Source organism: Nerophis lumbriciformis, linkage group LG17, assembly GCF_033978685.3.
Source record: "Nerophis lumbriciformis linkage group LG17, RoL_Nlum_v2.1, whole genome shotgun sequence".
Lineage (NCBI taxonomy): Eukaryota > Metazoa > Chordata > Actinopteri > Syngnathiformes > Syngnathidae > Nerophis > Nerophis lumbriciformis.
Window position 1 is genome coordinate 6,350,148 of NC_084564.2, and position 27,353 is coordinate 6,377,500.

General features: G+C 39.2%; 2 protein-coding genes across 2 annotated transcripts in view; one reads left to right on the forward strand and one right to left on the reverse strand.

Annotated features, from left to right (window-relative positions):
* Positions 1-373: 373 nt before the first annotated feature.
* The window catches only part of eif3k (eukaryotic translation initiation factor 3, subunit K), a 61,353-nt gene continuing 34,373 nt past the window's right edge, over positions 374-27,353 (reverse strand). Inside the window, exons 3-9 of the mRNA XM_061972311.2 lie at positions 17,253-17,351; positions 11,390-11,510; positions 11,115-11,189; positions 7,341-7,407; positions 729-794; positions 540-665; positions 374-467 (exon numbers count right to left, since the gene is read on the reverse strand). Of these exons, the coding sequence (XP_061828295.1) occupies positions 436-467; positions 540-665; positions 729-794; positions 7,341-7,407; positions 11,115-11,189; positions 11,390-11,510; positions 17,253-17,351 (586 nt within the window). The 3' untranslated portion in view covers positions 374-435. The remainder of the gene's footprint in view (positions 468-539; positions 666-728; positions 795-7,340; positions 7,408-11,114; positions 11,190-11,389; positions 11,511-17,252; positions 17,352-27,353) is intronic.
* Positions 9,763-10,434, forward strand: LOC133614308 (mitogen-activated protein kinase kinase kinase kinase 5-like). Its single transcript, XM_061972159.1, has 4 exons — positions 9,763-9,987; positions 10,089-10,160; positions 10,238-10,324; positions 10,418-10,434. The coding sequence occupies exons 1-4, from the start codon at positions 9,774-9,776 to the stop codon at positions 10,432-10,434; spliced, it is 390 nt and encodes a 129-aa protein (XP_061828143.1). The 5' UTR covers positions 9,763-9,773.

Below are 27,353 nucleotides of genomic sequence, written 5' to 3' on the forward strand. Positions count from 1 at the left end.
ACCTGGAGATAGGTTGATTAGCAACACTAAATAGTCCCTCGTGTGTGAATGTTGTCTATCTGTGATGGCCCTGTGATGAGGTGGCGACTTGTCCAGGGTGTACCCCGCCTTCCGCCCGAATGGAGCTGGGATAGGCTCCAGCACCCCCCACGATCCCGAGAGGGACAAGCGGTAGAAAATGGATGGATTAGAACCTTAAAATACAGTAAAGATACTCAAATGTTTGACTCACCATGTCTACAATGATCACTTCCTGCTTTCGACCAACAGAAAAGTGATTGACGCAAGACATTATGGTTATCATTATGATGATGATTATTATTATAGGAGGATTCAAAGTGACAAGGTAGAGGAAAGAAATGCGGACAGGAAATGATAATTTACTTTTATTGTAAAAAGTGTGAGAGGATCAAATAACCAGGTTTATTGTGTGTGTCACTGAGACGTCGCCATAATGCTTGACACACCTGTAAAAGACAAACGGTTTACTCAACAAAAGGCGCCGACATGAAGTCATGAACTTTGAATTTGAGACTTACTCTCAAAGTCGATCTTCTCCACAATGTTTTTGGGCTTGACGCTCTCCTCCTGGTTGAAGATGAAGATCTGTCCTTCCTCGGTCTCCGTCCAGTTGTACTTGTTCATCCACACCTCCACCTGTGTGTCTGAAAACCGTGGCAACGGCTTTGAGCGCCAATGTTTCGTTTAGAAGAGGGGTCTCCACTCACCCAGCATCTCGGCCAGCAGGTGGCGCTCTATAGTCTGGTAGGTGATGCCAACCACGTGACAGATGACTGTGGAAGACAGACAGTCGTTGCTCATGCACTGGCGCAACATTTTCCACTTATCGGCGCAAAGCAACAAGGTGACCACAAGGTGCCGCTGTGGTCACCTCGTATAGAGAGTATGGACAATTAGGTTTCAGACAATCTCCTAAGCAGGGGTGTCCAAACTTTTTAGCTTGAGGGCCGCATTGGGTTAAAATAGTTTGACCGGGAGTTGAAAACCAACTGCATGCAAAGTAACTATATATACAGAGGTGGGTAGAGTAGCCAGAAATTGTACTCAAGTAAGAGTACTGTTACTTTAGAGATTTATTACTCAAGTAAAAGTAATGAGTAGTCACCCAGATATTTACTTGAGTAAAAGTAAAAAGTATGTTGTGAAAAAACTACTCAAGTACTGAGTAACTGATGAGTAACATACACACACATATCATATATATATATATATATATATATATACACATACATTGATATATACAGTATATCATTTATATTTATTTATTTTGCCGTTTTTGTTTACATGTTAAAGGTGTTTTAATGAATATACATGCATGTTTAACACATATAGATTCCTTTCTTTCATGTTGACAAGAATATAAGTTGGTGTATTACCTGATTCTGATGACTTGCATTGATTGTAATCCGACAGCAGTGCTTAACGTCCACGTTTTCAAATGCAGGAGAAAAAAAGTTCCTCCTTTCTGTCTAATACCACATGAAAGCGGTTGGTTTTTGGTATCTTATTTGTCCAGCTTCCATATTCGTTTTCACACACTTTACAAGAAATACATTGGCGGCAAATTCCGTAGCTTGCTAGCTTGTTTGCGCTGGCTTTCGGAGACTCTTATTTTGAAAGCGCAGGCGCGATGGAGCGGCACTTTTATTGTGAAGACAGGAACTGTGCAGTCAGTCTTTAGGCTTGTGACGGGATGTACGTTTGAAATAAAAAAGTGTCTTTTTTCCTTCACACTTTTGATTGATTGATTGAAATTTGTATTAGTAGATTGCACAGTACAGTACATATTCCGTACAATTGACCACTAAATGGTAACACCCCAATAAGTTTTTCAACTTGTTTAAGTCAGGTCATGTGACCGCCTGGCTCTGTTTGATTGGTCCAACGTCACCAGTGACTGCATCTGATTGGTGGAACGGAGTCAAACGTCACTAGTGACTGCATTTTATTGGTGGAACGGAGTGAAACGTCACCAGTAACGCAGGCACTTTGAAGGTCTGTCTGACAGACCAAAACAAACAAAGCGTGCATTAACAGATCGATAAAAATTAGTAGCGAGTAGCGAGCTGAATGTAGATAAAAGTAGCGGAGTAAAAGTAGCGGAGTAAAAGTAGCGTTTCTTCCCTATAAATATACTCAAGTAAAAGTAAAAGTAAGTTGCATTAAAACTACTCTTAGAAGTACAATTTATCCCAAAAGTTACTCAAGTAGATGTAACGGAGTAAATGTAGCGCGTTACTACCCACCTCTGTATATATATATATATATATATATATATATATATATATATATATATATATATATATATATAAGGGCTGCAACAACTAATCGATTAAATCGATTATAAAAATAGTTGGCGATTAATTTAGTCATCGATTTGTTGGATCTATGCTATGCGCATGAGCAGAGGCTACGTTTTTTTTGTTTTTTTTACCTTTATTTATAAACTGCAACATTTACAAACAGCTGAGAAACAATAATCAAAATAATAGGGGTGTAACGGTACGTGTATTTGTATCGAACTGTTTCGGTACGGGGGTTTCGTTTCGGTGCGGAAGTGTACCGAACGAGTTTCCACACGGACATATTAAGTAGCGTACTGCACGCTGTGTAAACAATACTCAAAATGCCGGACATTTGAGGCATTTAAGAAACTCCGCCCTGACAGCCCCGCAAAAGATCACCGGACGTGAAACCGATCGCTGCTAGCATGCTAGCAAAAGAGGACTAGCAGCTAACGGGCTAGGTCCTGACCATGCGTCCTCTTTTCACCAGACATGTCCTCTTTTGCGGGGCTGTCGGGCGGTGTTTCTTAAATGCCTCAAATGTCCGGCATTTTGAGTTAGGGTTGCGTGTATTTTCAATGTACGTTCAGGGTTAAGAAGATTAAAAACACAACAAATTGTACGTGCAGCAGCATTCGTGAGGGAGGGGGAGTGACAGAGAGAGCGAGAGAGTTGTGATAAATGCGCATGCGTCGTCAGGCTCTGCTTTTTATCGATACATTTATCAGATTTAATTTTTTATTATGTATAGCAGGGGTGTCAAAAGTGTGCATTTTTGTAACATGTTCCTTGTTTTATTTGGCAAGTTGAAAGAACATGGCGCCAGTATGCTGTTTTTTTTCAATAGAATACTGGAAAGGATAGAAATGTAGTTGGTTTCTTTTATCCGATTATTAATCGATTAATCGAAGTAATAATCGACAGATTAATCGATTATCAAATTAATCGTTGGTTGCAGCCCTAATATATATGTATATATATTAGGGTCCTGACAGAGTGGACCGACACCAGCAGATGACATGGCACCCCAAACCATCACTGATGGTGGAAACTTTACACTAGACTTCAGGCAACGTGGATCCTGTGCCTCTCCTGTCTTCCTCCGGACTCTGGGACCTCGATTTCCAAAGGAAATGCAAAATTTGCATGGTTGGGTGATGGTTTGGGGTGCCATGTCATCTGCTGGTGTCGGTCCACTCTGTTTCCTGAGATCCAGGGTCAACGCAGCCGTCTACCAGCAAGTTTTAGAGCACTTCATGCTTCCTGCTGCTGACCTGCTCTATGGAGATGGAGATTTCAAGTTCCAACAGGACTTGGCGCCTGCACACAGCGCAAAATCTACCCGTGCCTGGTTTACGGACCATGGTATTTCTGTTCTAAATTGGCCCGCCAACTCCCCTGACCTTAGCCCCATAGAAAATCTGTGGGGTATTGTGAAAAGGAAGATGCAGAATGCCAGACCCAAAAACGCAGAAGAGTTGAAGGCCACTATCAGAGCAACCTGGGCTCTCATAACACCTGAGCAGTGCCAGAAACTCATCGACTCCATGCCACGCCGCATTAACGCAGTAATTGAGGCAAAAGGAGCTCCAACCAAGTATTGAGTATTGTACATGCTCATATTTTTCATTTTCATACTTTTCAGTTGGCCAACATTTCTAAAAATCCCTTTTTTGTATTAGCCTTAAGTAATATTCTAATTTTGTGACACACGGAATTTTGGATTTTCATTTGTTGCCACTTCAAATCATCAAAATTAAATGAAATAAACATTTGAATGCATCAGTCTGTGTGCAATGAATAAAAATAATGTACAAGTTACACCTTTTGAATGCAATTACTGAAATAAATCAAGTTTTTCAAAATATTCTAATTTACTGGCTTTTACCTGTATATACATACATACATACATACAGTACAGGCCAAAAGTTGGGACACACCTTCTCATTTCAATACGTTTTCTTTATTTTCATGACTATTTACATTGTAGATTGTCACTGAAGGCATCAAAACTATGACACCTGTGAAGTGTGTCATAGTTTTGATGCCTTCAGTGACAATCTACAATGTAAATAGTCATGAAAATAAAGAAAACGTATTGAAATGAGAAGGTGTGTCCCAACTTTTGGCCTGTACTGTATGTATGTGACTACCTCTTGAAGCTCATCGAGAGAATGCCAAGAATGTGCAAAACAGTAATTAGAGCAAAGGGTGGCTATTTTGAAGAAACTAGAATACAAAACATGTTTTCAGTTATTTCACCTTTTTTTGTTAAGTACATAACTCCACAAGTGTTCATTCATAGTTTTGATGCCTTCAGTGACAATCTACAATGTAAATAGTCATGAAAATAAAGAAAACCCATTGAATGAAGTGTATACAAACTCACAGTACAGGCCAAAAGCTTGGACACAAACTCCTAACTCCAAGACTGTTGGAAAACCATTTAAGGTGACTACCTCTTAAGCTCATTGAGAGAATGCCAAGAATGTGCTAAACGGTAATTAGAGCAAAGGGTGGCTATTTTGAAAAAACTGGAATATAAAACATCCATCCATCCATCCATTTTCTACCGCTTATTCCCTTTGGGGTCGCGATGTTTCAGTTATTTCACCTTTTTTTGTTAAGTACATAACTCCACATGTGTTCATTCATAGTTTTGATGCCTTCAGTGACAACCTACAACTTAAATACCGGTAGTCATGGAAATAAAGAAAACGCATTGAATGAGGTGTGTCCTAACTTTTGGCCTGTACTGTATATATGTACATACATACATATGTGTGTGTTTACACATTATATAAATATAATGGATATATTATTATAATTGGATATTAAGAGTACCGGTATGTGAAAGTCCAACTTCTACCTTGCTTACTTCCGTGACGACCTCTTTAAAGCTTTGTAATCAATCAGAAATATCACGCAGCTAAAAGTCAAAAGGTTAGCGGGGAAAGTTCGAGTGCCAATGAATACACCAGTAACTTCTAACGTGGTATATCTCATTCTCAGTAACACTTTGCCGGACAAAACATTTCTTCAAAATTGCACCTTTTCTGCATGAGTCACCAATAATCCAAACTAAACGACTAAATATTGCAGTAAAAAGCAGCATTAATTCAGTATTTTAGGTAATATGGTGATGATAAAGTCAGGAAGCCATGACTCGCCACAGCAAAACCTATGAAAAATATTCAAAAACGTAAAAGCACAGGCATACATAGTGCAGTGATTATTAACAATACTTTGACACCACTTCACAGAGAAGTCTTAATTTCTCCACAATTGTTGGTCCAAAGCTAATGAGGATTTTGGCAAAATGTGTATAACACGTTTATTTATGGTCATGTATTTTTTTACGTTTCTTGCGCCGCCGGGAGCGTGTCATACCTGCCAACTTTTGAAATCAGAAAAACCTAGTAGCCAGGGTCCAGGGGCCGCAGGCCCCGGTAGGTCCAGGACAAAGTCCTGGTGGGGGGTTCAGGCTTCGCCCCCCCGACGCAAAATGATTATTAGCATTCAGACAGGTTAAAATGTTGCTAAAACCATCACTTTTCTATCAGTCACAGTGACTTTTCAAAACAAAAATATTACAGCAAAAATCATATGGGTTGATTGACATGTTTATTCTGTAAGCTAACTTCAATAGTTTGAAATTATTTTGACAGTTAATGCCAGTTATCCTGTCAACCTTTCACAAGACTTCAATTTGTTAATTGAAAGTATAAACACTTTTTACAGTAAACAAATGGTAAAACAGTACTAAACAATTCCATTTAAAAAAAAATTGGTGTCATTATTAACTTTCTGTCCAAGCTTGTATAATCTACTGCCTTGTTCAATTGTAAAAAATATTCTGTGCCTAAAATTCACATTTCTATCACAATTATCATACTGTAAACATGGTAAGCTAACTTCATTAAAATTAATAGTCCTGTCAATGGAATTACAATTCAAATGTAGTTTTTTTGTAAGCCTTTCAAAAGAATTCAAAATATGAAAAATTAATGAAAATGAATTTAAGCCATCAGACACTTGAAAAGTGGCACATCACATCTCTAATGTAATCATTTTAACTTTTCAACAGAAATAGCACTGCAAAAATATTAAGGACATACTTCTGTATTTTGGTAGTTATGATGTCAACATTTAACAAGATTTCTTCAACTTGGACTTGAAAGCATAAATAGTATAAACACTTTTAACAGTATAACAGTACTAAACAATTCCAATAGATAACATTGGTGTCATTACCTTTTTGTGGCTAAAATCCGAAAAACGTTGAAAGTTTTCCACTTGTATCGCTAGCAACGGCATTAGACTTGTGTTTTTTTGTCCCAACGTGGTCTTTTACATGCTAATTCCTCCGTGTCCGATCGAAAAATCTTGTCTGCACAAGGTGCAATTCGCGTAGTTTTCACCCTTTTTGGAACGGATAATTATTCCCGGATAGGCTTTTGAATATTCTTCACGGAATGACTGCAGTTTTCTTTTCGGTTTAAGACTCGTTTGCGATTTTTCACCGGCTGATTCCATGATCGTTCGCTCGTTTGGAAACAATGGCAACAGGTGCCTCGTGCTTGGCAGCAGTGCTATAAATAGCCTCGCGCATTTAAAAAAAATTTTTTTTTAATTAATGAAAAACCGTATTTTTTATCACTGCAACCGTAACCCGGAATAGGTTGATGAAAACCGTACTAATTACGGGAAAACCGGAGTAGTTGGCAGGTATGGCGTGTTAGTGTACCTGCTGGTCACTAAACATTGCATGAAAAACGGATGCAAACCTGCCCCAAAATTATACTTTGACGAGATAAAAGTGTGTTTTATTGTAAGTTTAAGAGCTGGAGTATGTTTAAGACTATATTTATAATTAATATTATGGTTCATTTTGTCAGGAAAACTGATGTCAGAATGACAGCGATTGCATGATTCCAGGCACGGCCGCACACATTATTGGTAGCAAAGATGGCGCCTGTTTAGTTGTCCATACTGTCTCGACAGACTTTTTCACCCGCCGATGAGGATACTCACACTTGCGGACTGAGTCTTCGAAACCTGTAATTCCATTGATGAGCTCATGATTCTTCTTGAGACTCGTCTGTGAGGAAGGGAGCAAAGTTTGGTCACGTTGGAAAAGCAAAAAAAAAGTAAAAAACAGTCCAAATATCTATTACATTTTTCATCTCAGCAAGAATGAAATGTTTTGCTTCATGTGCTAATAGATGTTAAAGGGATCTATTATGCAAAACCAACATTTCTTACCCGTCGGCACCTCTTTTTGTGTATTTGGGATCTGCATAAGTCCCGAAAATGTGAAATCAATTTATAAAACAATCTTGCCGTCTTCCAAACTTGCTCCAAAAAAGCTTAGTTACGTCAGCAGATATCTCCATATATGATAGAGGTTTAACCGAAGAGTTCACCGTTTTTATTCAGTTGGAGTCTGACACTGTAGTCAATGAGCTCCTCCTTTTTCTCCATCTTGTTGTAGGGCAGACTGGCTCGTACATGCACATGCATCCTCCACTGTTGCCCTAACCCATTTTCTAATTTAAATGAGCGTATAGTTCAATCAATCAATCATACTTTGTTAATAAAGCGCTCTTCATACATAAAAGAAATGCATCACAAAGTGCTTGTTCTAACATATCTGTCAGTAGATTCCCTATGGAAGCGCTAAAAACTACAACACGGCTGACAAGGAGAAGAGGCAGTTGAAAAGGAGGCACTTTATTGGGGGTTAAATCACCAAAAATGATTCCCGGGCGCGGCACTGCTGCTGCCCACTGCTCCCCTCACCTCCCAGGGGGTGATCAAGGGGATGGGTCAAATGCAGAGGACAAATTTCACCACACCTAGTGTGTGTGTGTGACAATCATTGGTACTTTAACTTTAATAAGACGGTCAGAAAGCGGCTTGAAAATGGTCTGTAAAACATAATCTATGCAAAATGTTGATCAAAGAACCACCATTACATGCTATGTAGATCACAAGTAAGTGTTTAAAATGTGAAAATAAATAAAATAAATCTAAATATGACCCCTTTAAAAGAATATAGACAGTCCTCTCTTATTGTAAGTTAACATTATGAACAATACTTCTTTTTTTGCTCCTTCTAAAAGGACTTAAAAATTGCCTGTACATGTAATTTTTGTTTGACCCTGGAACATATTATTTGCATTTAAAATACAGTATTTCCTAGAGGTGGAAAAATGTATTGATTTGAACGTTGGCGATTCATGAATCAGTGTACAAATGTCCAGAAATGTATAATTTACGCATGTTAAATAAAATAAATTAAAACAGACGGTCCAAAGGTGGCGACTTGTCCAGGGTGTACCCCGCCTTCCGCCCGATTGTAGCTGAGATAGGCTCCAGCGCCCCCCCGCGACCCCAAAGGGAATAAGCGGTAGAAAATGGATGGATGGAGGGTCCAAAATGCAGCATAGATGCTAATGTTCTCTAAAGATATGTTTGGTTCTAACTAGGGATGTCCGATAATGGCTTTTTGCCGATATCCGATATTGTCCAACTCTTTAATTACCGATACCTATATCAACCGATACCAATATATACAGTCGTGGAATTAACACATTATTATGCCTAATTTGGACAACCAGGTATGGTGAAGATAAGGTCCTTTTAAAAAAAATTAAAAATAATATAATAAGATAAATAAATTAAAAACATTTTCTCGAATAAAAAAGAAAGTAAAAATATATAAAAACAGTTATATAGAAACTAGTAATGAATGAAAATGAGTAAAATTAACTGTTAAAGGTTAGTACTATTAGTGGACCAGCAGCACGTACAATCATGTGTGCTTACGGACTGTATCCCTTGCAGACTGTATTGATATATATTGATATATAATGTAGGAACCAGAATATTAATAACAGAAAGAAACAACCCTTTTGTGTGAATGAGTGTGAATGAGCGTAAATGGGGGAGGGAGGTTTTTTGGGTTGGTGCACTAATTGTAAGTGCATCTTGTGTTTTTTATGTTGATTTAATTTAAAAAAACAAAAACAAAAAAAAAACGATACGATAAAAAAACAATTTTTACAGATAATTTCCGATATTACATTTTAAAGCATTTATCGGCCGAGTTGGACAATATCGGAATATCGGATATCGGCAAAAAGTCATTATCGGACATCCCTACATTATACCTATTATGTCATGACATTCTATTCTATCTGTCAATAAAATTAAAGTGCAAATGAAAATTCAGCTTCACCAATGTAGTCATAATTTTTGTGCTCAAGAAACTTCTCTATGACTTTAGCGCCAAACTTATTCTGTTTGCGCGATATTATCATTACTGCCACAAGTGGTGGAAAATGGTATTACAACTAAGTCCCGCTGCCACCCATACGGACCAAAATTGACAAACATGTTTTTTGGCGGCCCTCTAGGGGGCGCTCGGGGCCCAACAATGGGTAATAAACAGTGTTACAAGACATGTTATATGTTAACGTCAAGACTGTCAACTTGCAGCATTTCGACTTCCCCCTCGCCAACCCTCTGCGGGTGTTTGAGACGGTGCTGGACCCTCAGCAGGAGTACCCAATGGTGTGTACAGGGGTCTCTTGGGGTTCCAGCCCCACCCTGCCTGTCACTTTAGAGTACATCAACCTCAATTCCAACACTTCCTGGTTTACACACGCCGACGTAGGTGAGAGCATCCAGTAACGTCTCTTGGAGATTATAATGTTTGCGTAATTGTTTGTCACTCGTTATCACTATGTGTGCATGTGTGTGTGTGTGTGCTTAAAGCAGAGAAGCACTGCCCAAATGTTGTACAAGTCAACCAGCTGGACAGCAGCTCGCTGCTCGTCCTCTTAGAAAGTAAGTTACTCCAGTCTGAACACGTGACACTGCAATGCTTTCCCCCTGAACGCTGACACAACTGGTGTCCTTCACAGGGTCAGTGCACATACTCGGCCTGGAGGGGGAGCTAAAGAGCATCGGGCAAAATGAGACCACGTTCCCTCATGATGTGGAGTCTGTAGGTGAGTGAGTCCTTCTATCCGGCGGACATGTTGGCATCTACTTGCACAGGCTTTATTTAGATGACACTAAAACGCTGCCCTTGTCGTTGTCAGTGATGTCCCTCAACTAGAGATGTCCGATATTATCGGACATCTCTAGTTCTAACTAACCATAGCAGAACCATTAGCTAGCTGGGGTGGGCCCTTTCTCGGCAGAGGGTGTCTTGTGGTAAGCCGGGCCGAAACACCCTGTGAATCTGGGGCACACAACATTAGATGTGTCCCAATGGTGGAAAAGCCTCCCAGCAGTGTCACCTAGCCTCACTCAGGTATGCGGTCAGGTGCAAGCCTGGCCTAGGGAGGAGGACACCCCTGCCATGCAGAGTCCCCAGGGATTGTACCAACTAGTCCTTTCAACAAATTCTACTCTGTCACAAAAAAATAAGAGTTGTAGGAATTATTGGAAACTCAAGACAGCCATGACATTATGTTCTTTACAAGTGCATGTAAACATTTGACCATGACTGTATATGTATTCTGTGCGCACCAATACAAAAACCGAAAGACGCAACATTTTTTATAATAACATGTAATACTTTCAGAACATAAAATAAGATATATTAACAATACACAATAATAATATACAATATAATAATTATACATTTGTAAATAATTGATTTATAATTTAATCGTAGCCCCTGAATCGTAATCGAATTGTGAGATGCCCAAAGATTCCCACCTTTAGTATTTCCGAAGGGGGGAACGAATATTTCGATTTTTATGTCTGTGTGTGTGTGAGTGCGTGTCGTACCCAGAAACTCTGGAAGTGGCAGGTCTCCAGCAGGTTGCCCAGGTACAGGATCTTGCTGATGGGACTCTCCTTTGGCTGTTACACAGTAGTTAAGGAAACACCCCCCCCACCCAGAGAGAGCGCACACGCACACGCACACGCACGCACACACACACACACACACACACACACACACACACACACACACACACCACACACACACACACACACACACACACACAATGACAACTTGTAAACAACCTGACAACTTGTCAACAACCTGACATCAAGGATACGTGTGTCTGGTCAATCATGCACTTGCAGAGGGTGAAGTCGGTGTGCGGCAGGTTGGTGAGGGCCTTCAGCAGGATCTGAGAAGTCACGTTCGTCTGGAAGTAGGGGGGGTTGAACTGGTACCTGCCAGGACACCGCATGGCGTCAGGTCGGAGACAAATACAGTGGTATCTCAAGCATGGCTGTACAGTGGGAGAATTTCACATGCATAAGCGCCTAAAAATAGATTGCGCGATTCGAAAGAATGAAAAGGTAGTGAACGTGATTTCAACCCTTTTATCTGTTTAGTTAGTTTATTATTCCTTCGGTCAGTGGTCAACAAAACAAACTCACATTCATAAATTGACAATTTTACAGACCGAAAGGGTTGAAATTGAGCACTTAATTCGCCTAACCCATACCTGCCAACTTTCGAAATCAGAAAAACCTAGTAGCCAGGGTCCAGGGGCCGCAGGCCCCGGTAGGTCCAGGACAAAGTCCTGGTGGGGGGTTCAGGCCCGACGCACAATGATTATTAGCATTCAGACAGGTTAAAATGTTGCTAAAACCATCACTTTTTTATCAGTCACAGTGACTTTTCAAAACAAAAATATTACAGCAAAAATCATATGGGTTGATTGACATGTTTATTCTGTAAGATAACTTCAATAGTTTGAAATTATTTTGACAGTTAATGCCAGTTATCCTGTCAACCTTTCACAAGACTTCAATTTGTTAATTGAAAGTATAAACAGTATAAACACTTTTTACAGTAAACAAATGGTAAAACAGTACTAAACAATTCCATAAAAACAAAATTGGTGTCATTATTAACTTTCTGTCCAAGCTTGTATAATCTACTGCCTTGTTCAATTGTAAAAAATATTCTGTGCCTAAAATTCACATTTCTATCACAATTATCATACTGTAAACATGGTAAGCTAACTTCATTAAAATTAATAGTCCTGTCAATAGCATGGAATTACAATTCAAATGTAGTTTTTTGTAAGCCTTTCAAAAGAATTCAAAATATGAAAAATTTATGAAAATTAATTTAAGCCATCAGACACTTGAAAAGTGGCACATCACATCTCTAATGTAATCATTTTAACTTTTCAACAGAAATAGCACTGCAAAAATATTAAGGACATACTTCTGTATTTTGGTAGTTATGCTGTCAACATTCAACAAGATTTCTTCAACTTGGACTTGAAAGCATAAATAGTATAAACACTTTTAACAGTATAACAGTACTAAACAATTCCAATAGATAACATTGGTGTCATTACCTTTTTGTGGCTAAAATCCAAGTCCATGCTCAATTATTGCCTCCGTAAATAAAACTTCGGCATTTATCACATCCAAAGAATCTGTTTGGGCGACGAAAAACGTTGAAAGTTTTCCACTTGTATCGCTAGCAACGGCATTAGACTTGTGTTTTTTTGTCCCAACGTGGTCTTTTACATCGCTAATTCCTCCGTGTCCGATCGAAAAATCTTGTCTGCACAAGGTGCAATTCGCGTAGTTTTCACCCTTTTTGGAACGGATAATTATTCCCGGATAGGCTTTTGAATATTCTTCACGGAATGACTGCAGTTTTCTTTTCGGTTTAAGACTCGTTTGCGATTTTTCTCCGGCTGATTCCATGATTGTTCGCTCGTTTGGAAACAATGGCAACTGGTGCCTCGTGCTTGGCAGCGGTGCTATAAATAGCCTCGCGCATGGCATTCGGAATGGCTCGATAGGAAGTTACGGGAAGCAGTGTCGACTGTCATTGTTGTTACGCGATTTTGTGAATAAAACTTAAAAAAAAATTATTTTTTTTAATTAATAAAAAACCGTATTTTTTTATCACTGCAACTGTAACCCGGAATAGGTTGATGAAAACCGTACTAATTACGGGAAAACCGGAGTAGTTGGCAGGTATGCTAACCATATAAACAATCTCAAATACAAGAAGCAGCAAAACCAGGAGACATCGGGCTCTGATCTTGTGCTTGATAATAATATGACATTTCCTTTACACAACATATTATAAATACACCTTGTACACAGCATGAACCCTGTTCAGATATATACACAGTAAAGACAGACAAACAGTTGTGAAACATCCCTGTACACGTGTTAGTTAAACATTTGTACCAATAATATTCTATATACAAACACCTATAATTCCATATTAATTTATATCCCACATTCAGTTTTGTAACAAACATTGATCATAGTATTAACTGCTGGTGTTGAATCAAGAGCGATATATTTTTCTAAGACATTGGAAGTTTTTTTTAAAGTGTGAATGGAACTGGAACATTTTAAGGCATCATCCAAGCTGTTCCACAGATGAACCCCTTTGACAGAAACACATCTACTTTTTAAACTAGTTCTTATATTTGCTTTCTGAAAGACAGCTGAACGTCTAAGATCGTATGGACTCTCCCTGGGTTTGAACCTCTCCTGTAGACAGTGAGGCAACATGCGTTTATGAGCTTTATATGTCACAATAGCAGTGTTGAGGTCAACAAGACCATGCAGTTGTAATGTTTTTAATGTTTTGTATCTGCATTTTGCTCCTAAAATAAATCCATACAAAGTGGCTTAAACTCGAGTACGATTTGGGGAAAAGAAACATTTTTGTCAACAGATCATGCAAGAGCTGTATCAACCCTCTGCGCAGACGTGATCACGTGTACACAGTATCGCCGCTCTCGCGACATGCTAGTTTAGCTGCTAGCAAAACAACAAGTCAGTCACCAACAGAGGTGGGTAGTAACGCGCTACATTTACTCCGTTACATCTACTTGAGTAACTTTTGGGATAAATTGTACTTCTAAGAGTAGTTTTATTGCAACATACTTTTACTTTTACTTGAGTATATTTATAGAGAAGAAACGCTACTTTTACTCCGCTACTTTTATCTACATTCAGCTCGCTACTCGCTACTAATTTTTATCGATCTGTTAATGCACGCTTTGTTTGTTTTGGTCTGTCAGACAGACCTTCAAAGTGCCTGCCTTACTGGTGACTTTTCACTCCGTTCCACCAATAAAATGCAGTCACTAGTGACGTTTGACTCCGTTCCACCAATCAGATGCAGTCACTGGTGACGTTGGACCAATCAAACAGAGCCAGGCGGTCACATGACCTGACTTAAACAAGTTGAAAAACTTATTGGGGTGTTACCATTTAGTGGTCAATTGTACGGAATATATACTGTACTGTGCAATCTACTAATACAAGTTTCAATCAATCAATCAAAAGTGTGAAGGAAAAAAGACACTTTTTTATTTCAAACGTACATCCCGTCACAAGCCTAAAGACTGACTGCACAGTTCCTGTCTTCACAATAAAAGTGCCGCTCCATCGCGCCTGCGCTTTCAAAATAAGAGTCTCCGAAAGCCAGCGCAAACAAGCTAGCAAGCTACGGAATTTGCCGCCAATGTATTTCTTGTAAAGTGTGTGAAAACGAATATGGAAGCTGGACAAATAAGATACCAAAAACCAACCACTTTCATGTGGTATTAGACAGAAAGGAGGAACTTTTTGTCTCCTGCATTTGAAAACGTGGACGTTATCATCACTACTGTCTGATTACAATCAATGCAAGTCATCAGAATCAGGTAATACACCAACTTATATTCTTGTCAACATGAAAGAAAGGAATCTATATGTGTTAAACATGCATGTATATTCATTAAAACACCTCTAACATGTAAACAAAAACGGCAAAATAAATAAATATAAATGATATACTGTATATATCAATGTATGTGTATATATGTATATATATATATATATATATATATATATATATATATATATGATATGTGTGTGTATGTTACTCATCAGTTACTCAGTACTTGAGTAGTTTTTTCACAACATACTTTTTACTTTTACTCAAGTAAATATTTGGGTGACTACTCCTTACTTTTACTTGAGTAATAAATCTCTAAAGTAACAGTACTCTTACTTGAGTACAATTTCTGGCTACTCTACCCACCTCTGGTCACCAAAGATTTAATGAAAAAACCGAAAGATGCGAACTTGACCGTGCATAAACCCCCGTTTCCACTGCACGGTGTTTTGCTCTTTTAGGTTGATGGTGTTTTAACATTATGAGGACGTGCTGCAATAAAATAAGAAAACATACTCTGTTGACGGTGATGCAAAATATTTCCAAAGGCAGTCGCTGTTTTGTTATGCTCAGACAGCTGTTTCTGAAGAGATAGAAAGCAAGGAAAGGAGAAAGCAAAAATGCTACTGAAGAAAAAGATCAAATCTTTTGCTTATCAGCAGACTATTGCAGTTATATTTTCTGCTTCTAATACTAATGATCATACTCGCGACATCGCCTGTACGCACTTCTGTCTCCTCTACTGAGCCTAATGCTAAATAAGTTCCTATACCTTCTGCATCTTCTTCTCATAAAAAGTTAACTTATGTCCAGCTGCGGCTCATCATCACATAAAAATGTCTGCACTTTTCAAATGACAATTTCATGTACTGCAACATTAGCACCCGTATTTTCCGCACTATTAGCCGCACCTAAAAACCACAAATTTACTCAAAAGCTGACAGTGCGGCTTTTAACCCGGTGCGCTTTATATATGGATTAATATTACGATTCATTTTCATAAAGTTTCGATCTCGCAACTTCGGTAAACAGCCGCCATCTTTTTTCCCCGTAGAACAGGAAGCGCTTCTTCTTCTACGCAAGCAACCGCCAAGGTAAGCACCCGCCCCCATAGAACAGGAAGCGCTTCTTCTTCTACTGTAAGCAACCACCCGCCCGCGTAGAAGAAGAAAAAGGGCGCGGATATACCGTACGTTTCATTTCCTTTGTGTGTTTACATCTGTAAAGACCACAAAATGGCTCCTACTAAGCGTCAGGGATCCGGTTCATGAAAAGACGCAATCTCTCCATCCGCACACGGATTACTATTTCACAGAAACTGATATTCCTGTGAACCGCACTGTGGATACAACGGGAGCACGTACGGTGAATATTCGCACCACAGGGAATGAGAAGTCATCCTTCACTGTGGTTCTAGCTTGCCATGCTAATGGCCAGAAACTTCCACCCATGGTGATATTCAAAAGGAAGACCTTGCCAAAAGAGACCTTTCCAGCCGGCGTCATCATAAAAGCTAACTCAAAGGGATGGATGAAGAAAAGATGAGCGAGTGGTTAAGGTAAGTTTAAGTTTACGCGAAGAGGCCGGGTGGCTTTTTTCACGCAGCTCTGTCCATGTTGATATACGTATGTTTGTGATTGCACATCTGCGTACATTTTGGGAGTGAACAGAGTTGTTAGAACGCTGGTTTTTAATATATTATTAAAGTTTGACTGACCTATCTGACTGTTTTTTTGACATTCCTTTAGCGCAGTTAGATGCGGCTTACAACACCGGGCGGCTTATAGGTGGACAAAGTTTTGAAATATGCCGTTCATTGAAGGCGCGGCTTTTAACCCAGGGCGCCTTATGGTGCGGAAAATACGGTACTCTGACCAAAACAGGCACGTTGCTTGCGGTTAACAATGTTTTGTTTGTGTCAAAATGAGCACTTCTATTGGTATTTTTTGGTACTAGTTTTCATTTGGATTTCAGTAATTTACTAAGGGGTTATTTATGTTGTTGTATTTTATTTTAATTGTATATAATGATGGCACTTTGCTTGTCTGCAAGAGTGTAAATATGTGTCACTGTGTACATTGTTAGAGTGTTATCATGTTATTTAAGACTTTTCATATTGCTTCTAATCTTTTATATAAAAAGCTAAGTGTACAGCCCTGACCTCAACCTACAAGCACATTGCGTCCCAGCACCTAGCTCATAACTCGGAAGACTTGTACCTTAACATGACATGTTAAAGAGTGTTTACAACTCACAGTTTCAGAATGGCCAAGTTGGCCTCCAAGTCGTACGCATTTTCTATGGCTTGTGTTTCCACGTAACGCTCCAACGTCGCCAGGTTTTCTGGGTTGTACCTGAGGTTTAGGGGGACAGGGTAAATAATTCAACACAATACTTTGAATGTGCTTAGGGTGGAGTTTTAGGCATAGAGATGCGTGACAATCACATCATTGTAACCCCGGGGGTATTTTAATTTGCCCCATTTTCATATACCGTATACAGTACACCACATGGCAATGTAGTTGCATAGCAATACTATCCACCTAATATTTACTTTTATTGTTAGATTTATAGCTAACATTTTAGGCATTACAGCACCTCCAAGTCCGAGTCCATGGTTCTCGCCCGGAAAAGGGTGGAGTGCCATCTCCGGGTTGGGGAGGAGATCTTGCCCCAAGTGGAGGAGTTCAAGTACCTCGGAGTCTTGTTCACGAGTGAGGGAAGAGTGGATCGTGAGATCGACAGGCGGATCGGTGCGGCGTCTTCAGTAATGCGGACGCTGTATCGATCCGTTGTGGTGAAGAAGGAGCTGAGCCGGAAGGCAAAGCTCTCAATTTACCGGTCGATCTACGTTCCCATCCTCACCTATGGTCATGAGCTTTGGGTTATGACCGAAAGGACAAGATCACGGGTACAAGCGGCCGAAATGAGTTCCCTCCGCCGGGTGGCGGGGCTCTCCCTTAGAGATAGGGTGAGAAGCTCTGCCATCCGGGGGGAGCTCAAAGTAAAGCCGCTGCTCCTCCACATCGAGAGGAGCCAGATGAGGTGGTTCGGGCATCTGGTCAGGATGCCACCCGAACGCCTCCCTAGGGAGGTGTTTAGGGCACGTCCGACCGGTAGGAGGCCGCGGGGAAGACCCAGGACACGTTGGGAAGACTATGTCTCCCGGCTGGCCTGGGAACGCCTCGGGGTCCCACAGGAAGAGCTGGACGAAGTGGCTGGGGAGAGGGAAGTCTGGGCTTCCCTGCTTAGGCTGCTGCCCCCGCGACCCGACCTCGGATCAGCGGAAGAAGATGGATGGATAGGCATTACTCCCAGTAATAGTCTTGGAATATTCTAGGCTGTACAAACAGTAATAGTCTAGCATTATTAGATTGTTAATGGAATGCAAACAGGAAGTACACCAGCTATCAAGACATAGAGAGAATTCTTGTACATTTCTATGGTGAATTATAACTTCTCAACAACCGTGATGAAGGACGTCAGCTTTTATAAAAGTGTATTTATACAATTAAGTGTCATAGTAAATAAGTGTCTATATACGGATGACCAAATGGGACAAAATAAATACATTGTTAAGTACTGAAATGTATCATGAATTAGATCTATAAGAAATAATGACATAATGAATAGCAATGTTATGTTAAATGAATGACACGTTTAATCACATGTATTTAACTCAAGTTATAAGTAATTAATGACACATTTAAGTAATTATTTAAACATATTTATTCCATTTGGAATAAAGGCGTTTCGGCATTTTTGCTAAATGTGTTTAAATTTTGACACACACTTAACTTACAGCATGCAAAGGCAGTTTTTCTTAAATCAACATTTGATGCAAAAAGTTATTCAGTGTTTTGTATTTGAAACCCTTGAATAACTTTTAATATCTGCTTGCCACCTTGACTTGTGATGGCAAAGCAAATTTCCATCAATTTGTTGGCATATGATAATCAATTGTGTAACAATATTTTTTGGCGATTAACACATTTATACGGTTTCGCAGTTAGAAGTGGGCTACGATAAACATGAGTTTGACACCCCGGGTTTGAGCAATTGATCAAACTTGGCGAGCTTTTCACGTTAGCATGCGGCTAACCAGAAGTTAGCATGTCGGCTAGCGAAGCATAACATTCGTACCGATCGATTCCTCGAAGGAGTTTCGCCACATTCGCTTTCATCTGTTCGAAAGTTGACGTCTCCATTTGGTCCTGACAATGTTGACAAATTGTTAGTGGGGGAAAAAGAACTTAAATCCACACGTGGAGCACGGCAAAACGGTGGAGAGACGGCCGGCAAAGAAAGGGGGACAGACCGGAAGAGAGACACAAAGGACCGGAAGTAGGGTTCCCCTAACGCAACTTACTTTAACGACCAAGTCTCTAGTTGTCTGGCAAAATAAACTATTTAGTAGTAAAACAACGAGCTCTAAATATTTATGAATATATTGCAACTTATTTAAAAGAAAGCGTTTAGACAAAAATGGTGGAAATTGTACTGTTTACTTGGGCTGCGAATCTTTGGGTGTCCCACGATTCGAGTCAATGGGCGAGGGCGGACCTACGTCACTTCCGCCCTCCAATCCCCTAGCAACGCGGTCGCCATATTGAATTCGTTGAAAACAAACCAGCTCACAGCGAACACAGCATTGACAGAAAAAGCATTTAACGAGGTTTCACGGCATTTTAAACTGTTCTAAATGGCGTATGATTATGTAAATAGTCTTTCCAGTGAGGCTAGGTTAAGATACGAGTTAAAATGTTCTGTAGTTGGATTAAACGACTGCCCTTACCGCCTTCCAGCAGATGCGTGGACTGATAATCCTACACAATGGAATTTGGAAATCTTTATGTCTACCTCACAAGCGCACCAGGTCGGTTGTTATATAACGAATAAATCACATAAAAATTGTTAAATCACCCAAGGTATGTTGATAAATGATAATAAGGATGACACGGTGGCTACCAGTATCTGTATATTTATTATATCTGTAGAGAGCTCATTCAAATTCAGCTCAGTATTATGATTTATTATTTGCTGAATTACTGGAAATAGCCTTTATACCGTATGTTATTGTTGTGCAACAACAACAACTTCAGCTGTCGAACGTTATTCAGTAAAAATTCAACGGGTTCAACATTAGCATGGACCAAGTTGTGGTTAAGAAGGTGGATTTGTGTTCCTTATATTTACCAGAAACGAAGTGATCCGAACACACGACCCGGGATTTTGGGGGACTCCAGTGAGAACCGACCTCGTTTTCCCGGTGTAAAGCTGCGAGCCATTTGTCTCGTCTCTGTGGGCTTTTAGCACGCTTTGGCAGAACAAAATACGACCTTTGTTTTCCCTGTTTCCAGTTGTGGTTTGCACAACCAAAAACAACACAGTTTTTTGGCATTTTGGAGGCAGAATGACGGGTTTAATCAGCGCAGGTCGACAGGTTAAAGAGTAATGGCGACGGTTTGTTTTCAACGCCAGTCAGGTTGCTATGGCTCGAAGAACCCGTATGTAGCTCAGTTGCCCGGATGTCGGCCCTGCCCCATATCGATTCTTGGGGTCACGATTCGATTATAAATCGATTTTTTTGATTCAACGCGATTCTCGATTCAAAACCGATATTTTTCCGATTCAAAACAATTATCTTTTCATTCAATACATAGCATTTCAGCAGGATCTAACCCAGTCTGCTGACATGCAAGCAGAGTAGTAGATTTTTGTAAAAAGCTTTTATAATTGTAAAGGACAATGTTTTATCAACTGTTTGCAATAATGTAAATTTGTTTTAACTATTAAATGAACCAAAAAGATGACTTATTTTGTCTTGGTGAAAATATTGGACACAGTGTGTTGTCAAGCTTATGAGATGCGATGCAAGTGTAAGCCACTGTGACACTATTGTTCATTTTTTTATTTATTTATTATAAATGTCTAATGATAATGTCAATGAGGGATTTTTAATCACTGCTATGTTGAAATTGTTACTAATATTGATACTGTTGTTGATAATATTCATTTTTGTTTAACTACTTTTGGATTGTTCTGTGTCGTGTTTGTGTCTCCTCTCAATTGCTCTGTTTATTGCAGTTCTGAGTGTTTCTGGGTCGGGTTTGGTTTTGGAATTGGATTGCATTGTTATCAATCAATCAATCAATCAATGTTTATTTATATAGCCCTATATCACAAGTGTCTCAAAGGGTTGCACAAGCCACAACGACATCCTCGGTACAGAGCCCACATAAGGGCAAGGAAAAACTCACCCCAGTGGGACGTCGATGTGAATGACTATGAGAAACCTTGGAGAGGACCGCATATGTGGGTAACCCCCCCCCCCGCCCCACCCTCTAGGGGAGACCGAATGCAATGGATGTCGAGTGGGTCTGACATAATATTGTGAGGGTCCAGTCCATAGTGGATCTAACATAATAGTAAGAGTCCAGTCCATAGTGGATCCAACATAACAGTAAGAGTCCAGTCCATAGTGGGGCCAGCAGGAAACCATCCCGACCCAACCGATGCAGAGGCGAGCGGTCCACCCTGGGTCCCGACTCTGGACAGCCAGCACTTCATCCAAGGCCACCGGTATTGGTTATCGGTTATGGTATTGTTATTGTTTTGTTGGATTGATAATAAAAATTTTTTTTAACAAAATAAAAATAAAATAAAAAAATATCGATTTTTGAAAAATGAGAATCGATACTGAATCGTACAACGGGAGAATGGCGATTTGAATTCGAATCGATTCTTTCCCACACCCCTACTATTTACACCAGGGGTGCTCATTACGTCGATCGCGATCTACCGGTCGATCTCGGAGGGTGTGTCAGTCGATCACCAGCCAGGCATTAAAAAAACAGTCCTAAAAATGAGCAATCATAAATCTTCACTATGACGTCACTTTCGTCACTTGATTGACATTCACGGCACCCGAGGGTCTTCTGAGATGACGCTGGCTGCTGCCAGCTCATTAAAATTACCGACTGGAAGGCGAGAAACACTTTATTTCAACAGACTCTGGCGCCGTACCTGTCGTCAAAACTCCAAAGACCGACTGCACAGTTGCACAATAACAGCTCTGCTTCATCCTGCCTGCGCTACCAAAATAAGAGTCTCAGAAAGCTGGCGTGCACAAGCTAGCAAGCTACGGAGTTTGCCGACAATGTATTTCTTGTAAAGTGTATACAAAGGAGTACGGAAGCTGGACAAATAAGATGCCAAAAACCAACCACTTTCATGTGGTATTGGACAGAAAGGAGGACTTTTTTTCTCCTCCATTCGAAAATGCGGACGTTATCATCACCACTGTCTGATTCCAATCAATGCAAGTCATCAGAATCAGGTAATACACCAACTTATATTCTTGTCTTCATGAAAGAAAGGAATCTATATGTGTTAAACATGCTTGTATTATCTTTAACCACCTTTAATTTGTTAACAATATTAACTATATGTGTTAAACATGCTTGTATTATCTTTAACCACCTTTAAGTTGTTAACAATATTAACTATATGTGTCAAACATGCTTGTATTATCTTTAACCACCTTTAAGTTGTTAACAATATTAACTATATGTGTTAAACATGCTTGTATTATCTTTAACCACCTTTAAGTTGTTAACAATATTAACTATATGTGTTAAACATGCTTGTTTTATCTTTAACCACCTTTAAGTTGTTAACAATATTAACTATATGTGTTAAACATGCTTGTATTATCTTTAACCACCTTTAAGTTGTTAACAATATTAACTATATGTGTTAAACATGCTTGTTTTATCTTTAACCACCTTTAAATTGTTAACAATATTAACTATTTGTGTTAAACATGCTTGTATTATTTTTAACCACCTTTAACTTGTTAACAATATTAACTATATGTGTTAAACATGCTTGCATTATCTTTAAACACCTTTAACTTGTTAACAATATTAACTATATGTATTAAACATACTTGTATTATCATTAAACACCTTTAATGTATTAACAATATTAACTATATGTGTTAAACATGCTTGTATTATCTTTAACCACCTTTAAGTTGTTAACAATATTAACTATATGTGTTAAACATGCTTGTTTTATCTTTAACCACCTTTAAATTGTTAACAATATTAACTATTTGTGTTAAACATGCTTGTATTATTTTTAACCACCTTTAACTTGTTAACAATATTAACTATATGTGTTAAACATGCTTGCATTATCTTTAAACACCTTTAACTTGTTAACAATATTAACTATATGTATCAAACATACTTGTATTATCATTAAACACCTTTCATGTATTAACAATATTAACTATATGTGTTAAACATGCTTGCATTATCATTAAACACCTTTAATTTGTTAACAATATTAACTATATGTGTTAAACATGCTTGTATTATCTTTAACCACCTTTAATTTGTTAACAATATTAACTATTTGTGTTAAACATGCTTGTATTATTTTTAACCACCTTTAACTTGTTAACAATATTAACTATATGTGTTAAACATGCTTGCATTATCTTTAAACACCTTTAACTTGTTAACAATATTAACTATATGTATTAAACATACTTGTATTATCATTAAACACCTTTAATGTATTAACAATATTAACTATATGTGTTAAACATGCTTGCATTATCATTAAACACCTTTAACTTGTTAACAAAAACATATATTTCATAAATAAGTAAATATAAATTATATATATGAATGAGGTAGATCCCCACGACTTGATCAATTGAAAAGTAGCTCGCCTGCAGAAAAAGTGTGAGCACCCCTGATTTACACTATGAGGACAGGAACACAAAATACAGTTTTGTTTGAATGAAAGCATACTAATGTGCACCAATGCTTTAGTCATTACTTTAACCGGCGTCTCATTACTGTTACAAACTAATTTACAGGCGTTAACACTTTAATTTAGTAGTTACACAAATACTTGAATTACTAACTGTCTAAACGCGACACTAGTGGGACGGACGTGCTGTAATGAAACAACTGGAATTGTGTGATGCACTACATTGCATCGTATGCATGTTCGAAATAAACTGAACTGGAACTGGAACAATATGATGCATGAGACATTGCTGTGACTTTCTTGGGGTGTGAATTTCATGACTCAAACACCCCCGTTGTCATCACGGACTCACCCGTGGGAGTCGATAGTCTACTGATCGAAAACGAAAGTGTAGGCCGTGAACTTTGAGTCCGAAGAGGGCAGAGGAAGGATAAATGCCGTTGGTTCAATTTGTAACGCAACACGTTAACACCACGTGCGTGTTTAATTTGTGTCTTTTAGTTAGGTGACCTTTTTGAAGCTGCAGCAGCTGTGCTTGTCCACGGTTTCCATTTGATGAGTATTTATCTCATTCTGCCATCCTGTTGAGTCAGCCTTTGTATGAATATAGGGCCCTTCACTGCAGGAAACATCAGATACTCACCCTGATATTTAGTGTGCGGTGCCATACAGGTTGCAATGCAGGGTGATCTGAAGCATCGTGCAGTGCGATACGGTGTGCGGTGCAGTGCGATACTGGGTGCAATATGTGTTTAGTGCAGTGCCTCTCAATTATTTTCTGTTTCGCCCTCACCCCTAGGAAGAAGAAAACATTTTGCGTGCCCCCAGTCTCTGATGCGACTATAAATAGTATAATTTGTCTATAAAGAAAATAAAAAAGAAAGAAATATAGATCAACTTACAACAACTTCATTAGGGCCAGCGGTGAAGGGCCTATTGAAATTGCATTGTTTATTATTATCCTCCCACTTGGATCACATTTATACAGTTTTTGCAGGCGCATCAGCACAGGCCAAAAATTTGATCTTTTTGGGGGCCCGAACACAACATTTTTAATTTGACTCAGTAGCTCCCCCATAAAATTAAGAAAAAATTACCCCCTGCTACCAGATTCACGTATCATCATGAACATCGATAGAGATGTCTATCATGATGTGGTATTTTAGGCTTCATATTGCGCCACACATTTTCAATGGGAGACAGGTCTGGACTACAGGCAGGCCAGTCTAGTAAATGCACTCTTTTATTACAAAGCCACGCTGTTGTAACACGTGGCTTGGCATTGTCTTGCTGAAATAAGCAGGGGCGTCCATGATAACGTTGCTTGGATGGCAACAGATGTTGCTCCAAAACCTGTATGTACCTTTCAGCATTAATGGCGCCTTCACAGATGTGTTAGTTACCCATGCCTTGGGCACTAATACACCCCCATACCATCACAGATGCTGACTTTTGAACTTTGCGCCTATAACAGTCTGGATGTGTCAGGCTTGGACGGAGGAAGGGACTCAGATGCAGAGAGGTGATTCCAAATAAAGCTTTTATTTTGAAATACTCTTTAAGCCTCCAGAGCCGAGTAAATTCAATTACTATGAAATACAAAAATTCTATCGACAAAATGTTCCAAAAGGGAAAAACCGAAAATCACTCCAAAAAAGGAGGAATACAAAAATAAGGACGATATAATTAGCACCGTATCTGATATCAAAAAACTTTAACAAAAAACGCTCCAAAACAGGAGGAAGAAAATAAAGACTATAAAACTTAACTACTCTAATCAATGTAAACAAAAAATCACTCAACAAACTTTGAGGAAAAATCTTTAAGGAAAAATAATAACTCACCACTGCGGTAGAAAAAGGTAGGATAACAAAAGTCGCTCTGAGGGAGGAAAAAAGTTAATTCAAAATTACAGCGTGGAATATTCTGTGAGCAAGGACGTAGACGTGAGACAAGGCAAGGCATGGACATGAACAGGGACATGGAACGCAAGACAGGCACGAAAGCTCGAGACAATCTGGCACAGAACAAGGGGAGGCTTGGGCTTATAAAGAACATGAGGGTAATGGGAAACAGGTGGAATCAATCAAGGGTCAGGAATGACGTCAGACTGGTGACACAAGAGGAAGGACCTGTGATCTGAAACAAGAGGAGTTGCTTTTCAAAATAAAACATGTAAATCACAAGACAGAAAAAACCAACACAAGACTTCCCTCACCGCGGTGTGACAGGATGGTTCTTTTCCTCTTTGGTCCGGAGGACACGACGTCCATAGTTTCCAAGAACAATTTGAAATGTGGACTAGTCAGACCAAAGAACACTTTTCCACTTTGCATCAGTCCATCTTAGATGAGCTCGGGCCCAGTGAAGCCGGTGGCGTTTCTGGGTGTTGTTGATAAATGGCGTTCGCTTTGCATAGTAGAGTTTTAACTTGCACTTATAGATGTAGCGACGAACCGTAGCTACTGACAGTGGTTTTCTGAAGTGTTCCTGAGCCCATGTGGTGATATCCTTTACACACTGATGTCGCTTTTTGATACAGTATCGATCGAAGGTCACAGGCATTCAATGTTGGTTTTCAGTCTTGCTGCTTACATGCAGGGATTTCTCCAGATTCTCTGAACCTTTTGATGATATTACGGACCATATATGGCGAAATCCCTAAATTCCTTGCAATAGCTGGTTGAGAAATGCTGTTCTTAAACAATTTGCTCACGCATTTTTTTCACAAAGTGGTGACCCTCGCTACATCCTTGTTTGCAGTGTTGGGTTAGTTACTGAAAACCAGTAACTAGTTACAGTTACTTTATTTCAAAAGTAACTCAGTTACTAACTCAGTTACTTACACCAAAAAGTAATGCGTTTCTGTGAAAAGGAACTATTTAGTTACTTCTTTTTTTCTTCTTCTTTTTTTAAAGCTCCCATTAATGCCCTTTTAGCCTTCATTTCAGTACTGTTATTGCACTGGAGAATAATACAATCTGTTGATCAACTTGACATGCATTTTTATTTTCCTTTCAACATAATGAATGAAAAACAGTGCAACATAAAAAGGCATTCCTCCTTCCTTTAAACTTGGACCAATGACCATTAATAAAAAACAAGTTAAAGTGCAACATAAGAAGACACATCCTCTTCCTTGAAACATAGGTAGTAAAATAAAGCCTGACATCTGGAGTGATGCTGCTGTCTTCCACACTTGGAGCCATGGATTGTAGAATCCTTGTTTTCAGTGGCAGGATCATTGACACAGATGGTGAAGTTTCAGTGCTCAGTAGAGATGTAACACTTTTGAGGGGTTTAAGCACCTGGAGGACCTCATCTGCCACTCTCACATCATCATCAGAGAGGGTGACATTTGTCTTCAGGGTGTTGTGGGTCAATGCAGAGTATATAGCTGCCTGCTGCTCCGACATATCATAAGTGGAGTTCCACCTCGTTGGGACATCATGTATGAGCTTATGAGTAGGCAACTTTAGCACTTCTTGCTTTGTCTTAAGCACATGAGCAGCTGTTGTGCTTGGTTGGAAGTAAGAAACCTTCCTGATCCTCCCAAAGAGGCGCTC

Coding starts and splice junctions, on each gene's coding strand:
- LOC133614308 (XM_061972159.1), top strand. CDS start 9,774: ATGTTATATGTTAACGTCAAGACTGTCAACTTGCAGCATTTCGACTTC. Junction 9,988..10,088: donor GTTTACACACGCCGACGTAG/GTGAGAGCATCC, acceptor GTGTGCTTAAAG/CAGAGAAGCACTGCCCAAAT. Junction 10,161..10,237: donor GCTGCTCGTCCTCTTAGAAA/GTAAGTTACTCC, acceptor TGTCCTTCACAG/GGTCAGTGCACATACTCGGC.